The sequence below is a fragment of the Callospermophilus lateralis genome, chromosome 1, assembly GCF_048772815.1.
Source record: "Callospermophilus lateralis isolate mCalLat2 chromosome 1, mCalLat2.hap1, whole genome shotgun sequence".
Taxonomy (NCBI): Eukaryota; Metazoa; Chordata; class Mammalia; order Rodentia; family Sciuridae; genus Callospermophilus; species Callospermophilus lateralis.
The window spans coordinates 179142445-179156601 of record NC_135305.1 but is presented as its reverse complement, the minus strand read 5'-3'; the positions used below and the strand labels follow the sequence as shown (position 1 = coordinate 179156601).

Genomic DNA, 14157 nt, shown 5'->3' with positions numbered 1-14157 from the left:
ATTCAACTGTTTTTCCAGTGTATGCATAATGCTTGGCATTTACATGCCCAATTCTCTACCATGAATGACCTAGACTTTGATAAAACCAAAAAGTATTTTGCAGAAAAGTGAAACACACATTAAGGGCTAGCACTCCGACCCCTGCTAATGGTCTACCAGTAACCAACCACTACCTGCCAATCCTGTGGCACAGAAGAAAGGGGGCTGACTCTGTGTGCCTCTCTGCATGTCAATTAGCAAAGAACTCCCCCTTTCCCGCTTAAGTGAACATAGCAGGTGCCAATTTGTTCCAATGATTGGGCTTCCCCAGCATTCTCAAATCACACCTGTCTGTGCACACACCCACCCCAATAATATCCTCTGATATTTCTTCTTCCCACCTTTATTTCTGATCATCTCTTCCTGAAATGAGTCCCCACTAATTTCCCTCTTTTTTTTCCTAATTTTTATTTTTAGCCAGGGTCTTACTAAGTTGTTGAGGGTCTTGCTAAATTGCTGAGGCTGGCCTTGAACTTGTGATCCTTCTGCCTTAGCCTCCTGAATTGCTGGGATTACAGGCGTTTGCCTCCCTGTCAGCTATTTTCCTTAATATAAATAATTATTATCACAATAAATAAATAACAAGTTCCCAAATGACCCAAAAGAAATGTGGAGCAAAGGACATTAAAATGAGGCTTACAAATAATGAAGTAGTAATGGCCATTAAATGAATGAAAATATGCTCAGTTTCAAATTATAATTAGGGAAATATGCATGGGATATGATTTTTCATCTCTGGACTTTTTGAAGATTCAAAGGTTTGAAGAAATTTCATGTAAGTACAGTGTAAGGAGAGAAGTGCAGACTGTATTTTGGTCAACAGCTTTGAAGGGATTTGGCGATATCTTTCAAAGTTTAAAATGTTTATGTTCTATGCCAGGAATATCTCTTGAATCTCTTTTTTCTTAGCACATTATAGAAACAGCTATTACATGTTTAAGCATTTGTTCTTGCTGAGAACAAACATATGAGGACAAGCAAAGCTGTCCCCTTGCAAAAGCAGTCTTTCAAGCATTGTTGAAAAAGGAAAAAACTGGAAATGACCCAAATATCCATAATTTACTCACTTATTCAACAAATAGTCATTTGTGCCCACTCTGTGATAGGCAAAGCTTAAGGTACTTGGAATACATTTTTGGAAAAAATAAACAAAGATGCCTGTCCTCATGGAGCCTCTCTTCTAACACATCAACGGAGGACTGAGAAGACACATTGGACCTTCTTATTTTTGAAGAATGTGCATGTGTGTATGTGCTTGCATTATGCATAAAATTTTTCTAGAAATATTGACCAAAAAACCTTAATATCAGGAGTGGCTATTAGGGTAGGGGAAAACAGAATATGTTTTTGTTTTTCTTTGGTACCTAGTGGTGCTTCACCATTGAGCCATATCCCCAGCCCTTTTTATTTTTTATTTTTGAGACAGGTTCTCACTAAGTTGCTCAGGCTAAGTTGCTCTGGCTAAGTTGCTGAGACTGTCTTTGAATTTGTGATTCTACTGCCACAGCCTCCTGAGCCGCTAGGATTACAGGTGTGCCACCACCCCCAGCATGGTTTTCTTTTTAATAATGTCTTCTGTACTGTTTAATTTTTTACAACTAGCACATATGATTTCTATAATAAAAAAACTTACAGATGTTATAAACAAAGAAGAAAATTATAAAGCTAAATCAGTAGCTCTGTTCCAGAACTAAGGCTTCTATCTCAAAGAAAATGGAAAATTCCTTAACTATCTATAGCCCTGAAGACCAAAATGGTAAAGTGTTGGATGCTATTCAGACTGCAAGAATGGAAGTGAATACCACTGTTCTTTGGCACACAAAACCAGTGGCCTGAGGGGATCTGTGGTACCCAGGTCATGGGTACAGTAGACTCATCCACACATTGAAATCAGTGGGAAGGTGGCCAGAGACAGGAATAGAGACTAGTTTCCGCAGTGGAGGATTCTGGAGCTTAGTGCTGGGTCTGTCAAGACTAACCTTCACCCTCAGTCTCCCCTCTGTAAAACAGTGAATTGGAGTCATTGATTGAAGATGTTGCCCAACACTAACATTTTATGAATCTGTATTCTTCTGCCAATTCCTCATTTGTGGGGAGTTTTGACAAAGTTGCTAAAATTCTCAAGAAATCTTCAAGGAGATCCGTCCAGCTTTCCAGTAACCTTTTCCTAGTGCTATGAAGAAACACCAATATGTACTTTAATACCCGTTTTTATTTAGATTCAAGTTTAAATAGATTTGGGCTTTTTTTTTTTTTTTTTTTTTACTTGTGCTGGGTCAATGGCAGTGTCGTAAAAAGTCAGACATTTTTGACCCTGTCTTAAAAAGATCACTGAAATTCCTTTAAAAATGTACCCATTCTGTGAATTCAGTCTGATGTGTTGGTGGGAGCAACATGGACAACAACAACAACGTGACTCAACACACTAGATGTTTCTAGATGAAGGTAGAAATCCATCCTTTCTGACAACTGAATTTCTGTGAGATTCCCAAACTTAGAAGCTCCTCTTTGCCTTTCTTCAGGGACAAGTTCTGGCAAGAGAAGAGGTGATAGTTACAGATGAGCTTCCATTTTCGCGTGCTGGAGGGATGTCAGCTGGGAGGAGCCTGTGGGGAGACCTGCAAATGATGAGCTGTCTGTGTGTCTTGCAGGGTGGGAGGTGGAGACCTGTCTTGAGTGGAATATGTGACTCAGACTCTCCTTCCATGTAGAGCTAAATCAGTCCACTTAGGGTAGGTTCAGCGTATGCCATATAAAGCCAGTCAGGGTGCTGTGATCCAAACAGAGAGGGAGGACAGCACAGCGAGCCAGCGCCAGCAACCAAAGAGAAGATAAATGCCCCAGGGAATGCTTCAGAGATTTGGAATTTGGGATGCTCACTGCCATTTCTCTCTCCCCATTTGTTTTTCAACTGATTGGAAAACGACTAATGAGTGTGTTTATATTTTCTCCAGTAGTCTTACCCAAGCAGAAGAACAGCTGGGGAAAAGGATTTGTTCCCTGTCCCAGGCGCTAGCAGTTTCTCCTGAATGCTGTCCCTCTCTTGGCTGCCAGGCCCCCTCAGCCCTGCCAGACCTCCCCTCCTTGTCTCCTTAGCCCTCTCCCAGGGATTGGGGCTTGAGTGGTGCTCAGCATGACCAGCAGCCCACCACGTGTTTTGCAATGCTCACACCATCTCTTCTTTCCTTCTCTTGCCGTCATTGGTTTTGTTTTGTAGCTTGTGAGGTGCAGGAGAGGTCTTGGGTTCATGCCCTTCACCTGAGCTCCAGAACTGGAAGCAAACCCAGATGGCATTGGCTTCCACTTCTGCAGAGACCAAAGCCCCTGTAGGAGAATGTTCCTCTGTCCTGTAATGGTCCCTAGGATGTGTTTGGACTGCTTTGCGTGTCTGGTTTCTACTGTCTGCCATCCATTCTCTGTTGCTTCTCAAGTGTCAGTCATTTTGAGGACACCACCTTCTCCTTGTCCATGTCCCAAGACATAATAGCCATGAACCTTCTCTTTGATGTATTGTAATACATTTTAAAATAAATACAAAACTATTGGAAAGTCCATCTCTTTCCTGTGAATCATCTGACCTCCAAGGGTCCATAGATACTCTGCACGAAGCCCTGACTTGTCTAAGGCTCTCTTGGTGCCTTCCTGGGTTGTTCAACTTCAAGCGCTCCTAGAAGAGTGATGTACACTGTCAGTGTACCGCCTGCTCGCTAGTTCTGTTAAGCCAGGCCCTGCGGTGTTTTCTTTTTCCATTCGTTAGTTAGGAAGGTGATTTGGTGATGCCAGTTCTTCCCAAGCCAGGAATAATGAGTAAATATTTGCTGAATTATGTGTTGAATGAAGATATTGACCTCCTTTTCCAGCACAGGTTTAGAGTCTGAATCCAGCATCTGTGGTACCATTCTCTTTTTCTTTCCTCCCTCCTTTTACACCTTTCTCTAATTTCTCCCTTCCCCGTCCCTCTTAATGTGTCCTTTCTTGCTCTCTCACTTCTTTCCCTCTCTTCTTTTTTCCTCTCTCCCTCTTTCCTCCTTCCATCTTTCCGTTCTCCTTCATTCTCTACTTCCTATCTGTCCCCCTTTCTTCCCTGTTTTACTTTTTCTGTGTCCCCCCCACACACTTTGATTTAAAAAAAATAGAATTATAATTTCAAGTCTGATTTATTAAAAAGAACTCCTAACAAACCATGCAAGGGTTAGTGAAGATTCTAGGGTTTTCTGAGACCCTCTATTGACTCTTTGAGTTGAAACAGTTTAGACTCCACATAAAATATGTGTTGTTTACCCAGGCTCTTCATGCTCTGCATACTGTTACAGTCCTTGAGGAGCTTGTCAGTGACAAGTAAGATAAATGAATGAAGAGGACTTTACAAGTGTTTAAAAGCTAAGTATAGCATGTGCTGCCCACTACTTAATTAAACAGACCTGTGCTTAACTAAGTAACTTTCTGGGGGAAACTTCTAGGGCCTTCCCCCTCCCCCAGACTCCCCCACCTGCAGAGGTACTCAGGATGTTAGAAATTCCTGGGTTGTCTGCAGCTGCTAGTGTGTTAGCCTAGAGCCCAAACTGTAGGGTTGGTTGAAGCATGAAGAGTTAGTGTGCATTGAAGATGATGACTTTTGAATTTATATTAGGGTTGGTCGGCAACATGGACTCCTCTGGGGCTCAGTTGAGATTTTGTAATGTGAATTTCAACTTTTTCACAGAGAACTTTGAAATCAAAGGTGAGCTGCTTCTTTTTTAAGCTCTGGTTGGAATTAGTGCTCAGAGTGCCATTTCCAAATCAATCTTGCTTTTCTTGTGGAGGGGCCAGTCCTCATGGATCTGAGCAGCAGGGTGCAGTACTGTATAGGAGGCTAGAGTTAGAATCCCAAATCTACCAGTTATTGAGTTCAGACAGGTTTCTTAGTCCCTCAAAGCCCCAGTTTCTTCGCCTCTATAGCGGGGATAACAGCCTCTACCAGGCTGATATTCAGGACCTATGTTTCATGTAGCTTTTTGTTCTCACAGGCTTCTGCACCTGTCACAGCAGCTATTAAAGATTTTGGGTACAGTCCCCACCCCAGTCTATGTTGTAGAGTTGGTGTGACTGACTAAATGCTCAGCAGAGCTCTGTGGGCACCCAGCAGGGGCTGGGTAAGCATTGGTTGCTACGGTCCATGTTAACAGGTGGCTCCATCTCATAGTGCCAGTCTTCTTTCTGCCCACTGTCAAGGAACCTAACCTCCATATTAGAACAGAATTTATAGAACTCTCTCTATATAAATAATTCCCCGCCCCCTCGAGCTGCACTGGCTGGTGGCAGAATAGGGAAGGTGAGGCTTCCACCTGTAATTGTCCATGAGCCCCGAAGGAACTCCTTAGGTTCCCGAGGTGGCGGCAGGAAGCAATTTAACAGAATAATCTAATTTTAGCAGGAAAAGAAAAAAAATTAAACTGCCCAAAATGTTCAGTCAGGAATAAGAGGAGTAGAATAGCATCTCCCCATATGGTATTTGATCCAAGCTGAAGACATTCTTCCCTCAGTTGCCCATTTGATAGACACAGAAACTGAGGCTCATGGAAAAGTAGTTCAGTCTGAGTCTCAGTGGAAATGTTTGCCAAGACAGAACTAGTGCCAGGAAGATGTTACTTCTCCAGAGAATGTGCTAGTTCTATCATCCTAGACGACGAGGCTTCTCAATGAGCTTCTATGGAAAGGAGCCTGAAAGTCACAGGCATGTTTGTCCTATGCAAAAGTTCTGTAAATCTCCCAACAAGGGATTTAGATGGGATTCCTGCAAATAAGTTCCCAAGACAAGGATTCAATGCAGGAAGTGTATTTGGGAGGTGACTACACAAAGCACAGTGAGAAAATGGCGAATTGAGACAGGGAAGGAGAAAAAGCCAGGGAAGGGAGCCTTAGGGGCAGTAGCACAGTCTTGTTTCACTCAGGAACCAGGATGCTATTTCTCCATCCCTCCCTCCCTCACGGATTAAGGGTTAATCCAGGGGCATGAGCTCCCCAGCACTTGTGATGGACCCTGTTCCAAGTCTGTACCTATGGCCAAAGAAGACCTCAGGCAGAGAGAGAGAAGCAGGGGCTTTAGGTGGAAAGAAGGTAACACTTCCAAGCTTCAGGTGACCTCCAAAGTAGACCAGAAGGATGTGAGAGGAGCACTGCCTTTGTCTATAAAAATAAAGATACTCAATGAGTAGGTATAAAAACAGCAGCCAGTCCCTCAGAATGACCTACTAATTGTCCATCCATAACTAACAACTAAGGGAGGCACCTTAAGGGGTTGGGTGGGAGAGTCTCATCTGATGGACGCTCTGAGGCTAATGGATGGCAGGAAGGAAAGGCAAGCTGAATGAGTTGGAGAGATAGATCATTTTTTCAAGATGGGACTAACACTGTAGCAGTGGATTGTAGATATCTGTAAATTATAGATGCCAAGAGCCTGACCTGTCTGCCCAGAGACATCATAGTTTGACATGTGTGAGCATATGGCAGTGGCTGTATCTTAAATTCCTCTCCAAATGCCCCAGATTGATATGTTTTTCTAAGAAGTAAGATGGCAAATGATCATCTCAAACACATCTTCTGCTCTTCCCACATCTAATAAAGGAATAAAGAAAGTAACACACACAAACACACATACACACACATCCTATTTCCTGCATTCCCAGGTCCTGATATGGGCCTATTTTTCCATTCAGAGTGGTTAGAAGGCCAGTTTGGTGTGGAGTCTCTCCAGCCCTACTCTGCTTTGTACTTATATCTTGGCTAATTTTCAAATCTTTGTGCAAGGGACATGTACCCATGGAGCCTTATTTGATGTATTTGCTCTCAGCTGGCAGAGATATTTCCTGGACATCCATTTAAAACATTCCCTTTTTTTCCTATTTCTCTTCCCATATTGTATTATAGTCACTCTTTTAATTCCTCATGTCTTATTCATCTTTGCTTTGTCCCCTGAACCTGGCCTGTGACTTTACTCTTCATACCACTACTGTCAGACTCTGGAGTCAGAAACTTGAGATTGTATCCTGTTCCTCCACTCACTCACTGAATAGTTATGAGCTCATCAAAACAGTTCTCTCCAAAGCATGCTGGCTGAACATTTCACCTGGCATAGTTACTCTTGTCGTTGTAGTTTGGCAAGTGTTGAATGAATGTCTGTCCGTACCCACAGCCTTTCCATCATTGATTCCTCCGATACATTTTCCAGTGTAACATATTCCTCTAAAAGCTTCTTCATCTTCTTTTTAGTTTTTTTAGTGTCAGTTTTTTATTTGTTCTTTTTAAATATAGATGACAGTAGAGTATATTTTGACATGTTATACAAACATGAAATAGTTCACGCATACATTGATGGTGGGCATGAAAATTGGTACAACCACTCTGGAAAACAGTATGGAAATTTCTCAGAAAATCTGGAATGGAACACCATTTGACCTAGTTATCCCATTCCTCAATATATACCAAAAGGACTTAAAATCAGCATCTTTCTGTGATGCAGCCACATCAATGTTTATAGCAGCTCAGTTCACAATAGACAAGCTATGGAACCAACCTAGGTGCCCTTAAATGGATAAAGAAAATGTGGTATATATACACTGTGGAATATTACTCATCCATAAAGAAGCATGAACTTATGGCATTTGCCAGTAAAATGATGGAACTGGAGACTATCATGCTAATTGAAATAAGCTAATCCCAAAAAAACAAAGGCCAAATGTGTTTCATCCTCTGGCTTCATTTTGTCTTCCAGTCATGACTTGAGCGTTGGAACCCACAGTCTACTTGATTATGATTCATTGCCATGGGAACTTACTGGATGCTCAGAAAATACCTCTCCTCTTTCCTGTCAGGCATTCCATCTTTTACTTGCAGATGAGCACTGCTTACCTTGCTCTGATTAGGCAGAAGCAAGACAAGTAGAGGAGTCCTGGAATGTTTGTATGTCCCTGGTGGAAATGAAGGAGAATAAAACTTTGATAGTAGTGTAATTGCTATTGTATAGTATTATCTTCATATCCCGTGGCAGCAACTCTTATTATACATCTTTTTTTTTTCTTATTTAAACCATATTCATGAAGATTTTATTGTTAACTTGATCCAGATGACTTATCAAAGCATAATTTCTTATTGCCACCTTGCTAAAATATTTTAAAGGTCATTTTAATATCACACTTTTATAGCTACATATTGCCCTTAATCTATTGAGCCAATTACTAGTCAATCAAGGATTTTCATTTAGTTTCAAGAGCTCCTTGGATAAACTCTTCAGAAATGTCAAAAGAGATGCAGTCTCTGGCACCTTTTTACAGACGTTGTCTATCAGGAATTTTAGTTAATGGATAAAGTTTCTGTTTTCCATGGTTGACTTTTGGCACTTAACAAAAGCTTTCCAAAGTCCCCTGCTCTTCCAAAGGCTGGGGATAGTAAGAAAATGCACCAAGAGCACACCAGTTCCCCTTATTCCTAATGAGGTGAGCAAGTGGGCCAGTATAAGACTAAGTCACTGGATCCAGTTTACTGAGGAATAGAATGTTTCTTGAAGAAGCCCAGTTTGGCTTGCCCTACAATCTCACCCTGCTCTCGCCACTCTCAAGAACAGCTACCAAAACCATACACAACAGGAAAAGTTAAACTATCACATCAAGAATTAAATACTGAACTGGTTCATCATGGACTGTCATTGTATGGTTTTCTCTCTCTGTTCCAAAGTCACAGGTGCCCTCTGCATTCCTTCTTTCCTACCTGCATGCACTGCTGAGACACCCATTTCCTTACTGCTTTTACGCCAGGCTCTGCCCCAGGTGGCAAGTACAAGGGAAATCCAGGCATAGTGCTACCCTTGAGAGACTTTCAGTCTGGTGGTGGAGAAATCCAAGCAAACATGCAATTGTTTACCATTCTCAGAGGTAAGCACTGTAAGGCAAAGGGTGGTGGTGGGACGGGGAAGTGTATGGTAAAGGATTCCCTAGGAAGCAATGGACGATCACATAAGCCCTCACGAGGTGGGCTCAGGGAAGGTGTGTGTAGAGGTCATGATGTTGACACTAAGACCTGAAGAACTAATGAGTCTAACTTAGGTTTAAGGGCTAGAGGATGAAGGGCACAGCGGAAACAGAGAACAGACTTGTCCCAAGGCTGGAAGAAGGAAGGAGAGAGAGGTAGGGCTGGAGAGGGAAATAGCAGTCACCTGCCAGAGACTTGTAAGCACTTGGGGAACAGGGCTCTTTTCCTGAGGACAGCAGGGAGCCTCTGCAGAGCCAAATGCACAGAATGTGATGTTACTCTGGCTGCAGAACATTCACATCTGAAGGGAGGCAACAGTGCAGCAGGAGCATCCTTAGGAGGTCAAGGCCCTGGAGACACAAACCCGTGCCTGGAAGAATGAGGAAACAGAGAACAAAACCGAATTAAATCTGTCTCAGCAGTCAGGATGAAATGTATTAACAAGAGTGTAAAAGAGTTAACCAAAGGCAAAAGCATCAAGTTAGCAGGTTGTGCATAGGTGGATACTGAAGAAGGAAAAAGTAGGCTTTCTTTTCTTTTCTTTTTTTTTTTTTTTTATTTTTTTGTACAGGGGATTGAACTCAGGGGCACTTGACCACTGAGCCACATCTGCAGCCCTATTTTGTATTTTATTTAGAGACAGGGTCTTGCTGAGTTGCTTAGTGCCTCACCATTGCTGAGGCTGGCTTTGATCTTGTGATCCTCCTGTCTCAGCCTCCTGAGCTACTGGGATTATAGGCATGTGGCCACCACACCCGGCAAAAGTGGACTTTCTTGAATCACTAAATGAGTCCCTACAGTCCAGGGGCTACGCTGTAGGAAACTGTCTCTTTGCAGCTTGCAACTAGTTTTCTTAGGTTTTCAATGAGGACAGTCCTAAAGATCTGCTGCTTAAGGCTTTGTCCGGTCCCATGTAAGTCTGATGGCTTCAGAGATGTGACCCATTATATCTGGGGTCACCTGGTCAAACTACAGATAATATCTTTGTTCTAATCCCTGTTAAAACTTTCTGCAGTTTTTCTTCCATTGACTACTAGGGAGTGTCTTCCTATCCTTCCGAATCATTCTCTATATGCTAGGAAACCAATATCATTGGGTGGAGGTGAGGATAGGTAGTACAGGTTGGAAAAAATTTTTAAAAAGTCAAAAGGAGGTCCAATTGCAATTTGAATTAATGGAGCCAGATTGTTCAGATTGTTTTGTGAGAGGGAACACTAGCAACCAGCCTGTAAGAAATCAGTCACAGTTTAGAGGATGTGTTACAAGCAAGATAAATAAAAAATGGTCCAGAGTATCAGACCAAACCCTCATTTTTCATCTCTGTTTCACACTCTTCTCTCTCAGCCCAGACTAATCAAAAGGAGCCTCTTCCGTTCACAATTGCTCTGTGTACATTTCCCCCAGATCTGGTATTCACATGAACAACATGGTTTATTTATATTTCAGCACCAAATTGGAAAGATGACATCATTCATTTACAGTCTTTATCCCATGACATGCCTGCTCTCCAACACCTCGTTTCAGCGGACACATTTAGGACTGCATATAGCATCTTGTTTAGCTTGTGCATTCTTTTATGGGATACAGTTCAAAGGTAGGGAACTTTAGGCTTGTTGCTGGTAAGAAAATAATCTCATGAAATCACAGGAGCTTCCCCAAAGGATAAGGACATTACAATGTTTACAATAGCAGAGTTATTATTTTTTCATTTGGGCTCCATCATTCATGCCTGGGCTAGTCCCTTCCTCCTTGACCATCACAGATCTCACAGCTCCCTTCAGGCTCTCACAATTTTATTTAGAAGAAGCAATTCCAGATTTATTAGTTTATGAGTTCAAAAGTACATTCTCCCATGACAAAACTGGAATTTTAGGTGTGAACATTGAACTTCAGAATCCCGTGTTCAAGAGCCGCAGGACTGAGGGGAATCTTTGGCTCTTGGTCCCCAAGAGCTCCATGGCCCTGCTCTTTCTCACAAGGCCTAACTTGTCCATTGGGTCTTCTGACACATTAAGTGGACAAGGAAAAGATGGAAATGCTATCAGCTGCCAAAGGTTGCCTGGGATTCTTTATTTAATTTTTAAGTGGATCTTTCCCTATGTTTTTATTGTTTTTATCATATACATGCATTTTTTTTTATATTCACTCTGGGACCTTCCAAATATTGTACACATTTTAAAAGATGGAACAAATAAATCATGAGACATCCTTTGGCAGGTAGAATTGGGTTGTGAGGTGTTTCCAAAACTTAACAGAACCAAATCATTTATGGGAAAGCTATTTCTACCTGTCGAGCTGTTTGCCTGTTCTGCTAGCAGCAGGCATGGGAAAAAACCTACAGACTGAAGATTGGAAGACCCAGAAAATCTCCATGTCCCATGGCGAGAAAATTACTCTAAAATCTATGCCTTACTTTTCTAGCCGCTAAATGAGGATAATAATTAATAATTCCTCCCAGGAAAGTTTTGAGAGTAAGTTAGGTTGTAGGGGGAAATACTGTAAAAATGCTCCATGTTAGGGCCAGAGTTCTCTTTATTTATCAGAGAATTATTCATATTACATAATAAAACTCCAACCAGTTGGCAAGCCTGCCAACCTCTGACTTCTGGCTCTTTCAAGGTGCTGATGGCTTCTTTTCATCTGGGGCCTCCAGCAGGACCGTTATGGAAACTCTTGCCGTGTCCTCAACTCTCAATGACCTCCCCTGCACAACACGTGCAGTTTGTCTCTAGGATGGCAGCATCCTTCAAAGCCATTCCTTCAGTCACTCATTATAGCAGCATGCATTGAATATCTGCCTCTGCGAGGCCCTGTGCTAGATTGTGGGGAGACGCAGATGAAAGAAACAGTCTTGAGGTCTAACAGCAGATGGACAGATAAATCCATGGTCAGAGAGCCATGGTAAGCAGGAAGCACGTGCCACCCAGCATAAAGGGTGGGGGAAAGAAAAGCCTCCTCCAGGGGCTGGGGTGTGGCTCAGTGGTAGAGCATGTGCTTAGCATGTGTGAAGCCAGCACCAAAAAAGAAAAAGATTCCTAGAGAAAATGATAGGAGTTAGTAACACACAGGGTGATAGAAAGGGTCCAGGGGAGGTACTGGGAGGAGAGGCAAAGCAAACAGCATGCAGAAAGGAGAAATTTCATACAGCAATCAAGAATACCAGCAATAATGGTAGTAATGGTATTTGGCTTTTACTGTCAGCTCATTACGTATCAGGTACTAGACTGACACTCGAAGCTCTTCATCTCACTTGCTCCTCACAGCAACCTGAAGGAGAGACGACTGATTACTCCCATTTTGGACTTAAGGAAATTGAGATTTATGCATTGAGATAACTTTCTTGATGCAACACAATCAGCAAAGAGTCAGGCAGACCTGTCCCCAGATTTCTTGACTTTCTGGGCTGGGTGATTTTAACACTTTTTTTTTCCCCCATGGCCCTTGAGAATTTTTCTAGATTTTTGTGGCCCTGTGAAGTCACTTCCCTCTGGTCCATCTCTTGCCCTGCATAACAGAGAAATATAATTCTATGAGTGTCGGGGGACAGGGGGTTTTTTAACTATGATACCTACTTGCCTCATGTGACAAACTTCATGAGGTGTAAATTGAAGTGCTCAGCCCTTTTTGCATGGACTTCGAACCTTTTGCTCAATTCCCTCAAGGGATAATATCAGTTAAAATGTCCAAAGAGAGCCCTTCCCAAGAAGTCATCATAGCAATAAACCATCTCCATCTGTGTTTTCACATTTGGCAGCTTTTGAGTGGATTTCCCTGCCTTGTCTTGTGACTCCGTGGTTTGTAGCTCTGTGTCTCCATCCACCCTTTTCCATTCTGCCATCAAGGCTTCCTTCTCTGGCTTGCTCTGGAGTGTAGGATGTGAGTGTTGGCATTTTGTAATTGCAAGCTTACTCTGGTTCTCTGTCATTGCTTGATAATGTGAAACAAGTGCCTTAGCATATGTCCATTTTTTTCTCTTTTAAGTCACAAGGGGGAAGTACCTTGATATCTATAGATGTACCATAGTAACTTCGAGGGTGTGACAAAAGCCTCCTTCACCAATTTAATGGCATGGTTCTCTTTACTGAGTTTTAATTTAACTAGAAATGATAACTTCTGGGTTAAGAGCAAAGGGAGTCCTAGAGGTGCTATCCTTATGCCCTGAGTCTCTTTGACTGGTCCTCTAGCTCCTGATGGAATCTTTCCTGGTTTTTGTTCTGCACAGACCCAGAACAGAATGAAGCTGATGGCAGACAACTACGATGAAGACCATCACCATTACCACCACCACCACCACCACCACCACCATCGATCTCCTGGGAGGTCGCAACATTCCAATCACAGGCCCTCTCCGGACCAGGTCAGTTTCATTGCTGCTTACCTCCAGGACCCCTTTTACCCTTTGGATATTTTAAGATAAAATAAATAATCCCCAAGAAATAATAAACAGCATAAAGTGATACGTTCTTTGAACTGAAACTAATAGCTTTGGTATTTATTTCCATCACTCAAGGAATCTAAATGTTTTCCTTTCTCCTTCCTCTTTAAGGTTTTGTCTTTTCTCATTTGTGCTAGGCGTTTTCTTTCCTCTCCTCCTTTCTTCTTTTATAGAGTTAAGAGTCTATTGCTGGTATCTCATGGCAGGTTACTTTGGAATGTCTCTCCCGGAGTTTTAAAAGAAAGCATTTTGTTTCCTGGAGCTTGGCCACCAGAGAAGCCTCCAGTTTGCTGAGCACTTTCCTAGTAAATTCTTTAGTGATGCAAATTAAGGATGGGGTAAAACAACAAGAAGAGAAATCCATTTTGAGTCTGGTTTATTTAATTTGAACCCCATCTTCTCCCTTTACTCAGGGAAGCCACTGAAAAGCTCAATTGACAAAAATAAAAATCACCTAATTTTCCACTATATTCACACTCATTCACCAAATATAAAAACTATTTATAATGTATGGTATTAAAACTCTTGAAGGTGAATCTTAGGCACATTAGAAAATTAATGAAACTATCAGGATAATGTAGTCAGTATAGGCAGTTTTTCTTCCTTTACTGTGCTTGGTGATCCCAGTATACTTTCTACACTACCTTTCAGTAGGGGCGGGGCGATGGGCAAAGGAATGG

At 42.1% G+C, this 14157-nt stretch overlaps 1 protein-coding gene across 1 annotated transcript in view; it reads left to right on the top strand.

Annotated features, from left to right (window-relative positions):
* Erc2 (ELKS/RAB6-interacting/CAST family member 2) overlaps positions 1-14157 on the top strand; it is an 813481-nt gene that overhangs the window by 661328 nt on the left and 137996 nt on the right. Inside the window, exon 17 of the mRNA XM_076856276.1 lies at positions 13265-13399. Within this exon, the coding sequence (XP_076712391.1) occupies positions 13265-13399 (135 nt within the window). The remainder of the gene's footprint in view (positions 1-13264; positions 13400-14157) is intronic.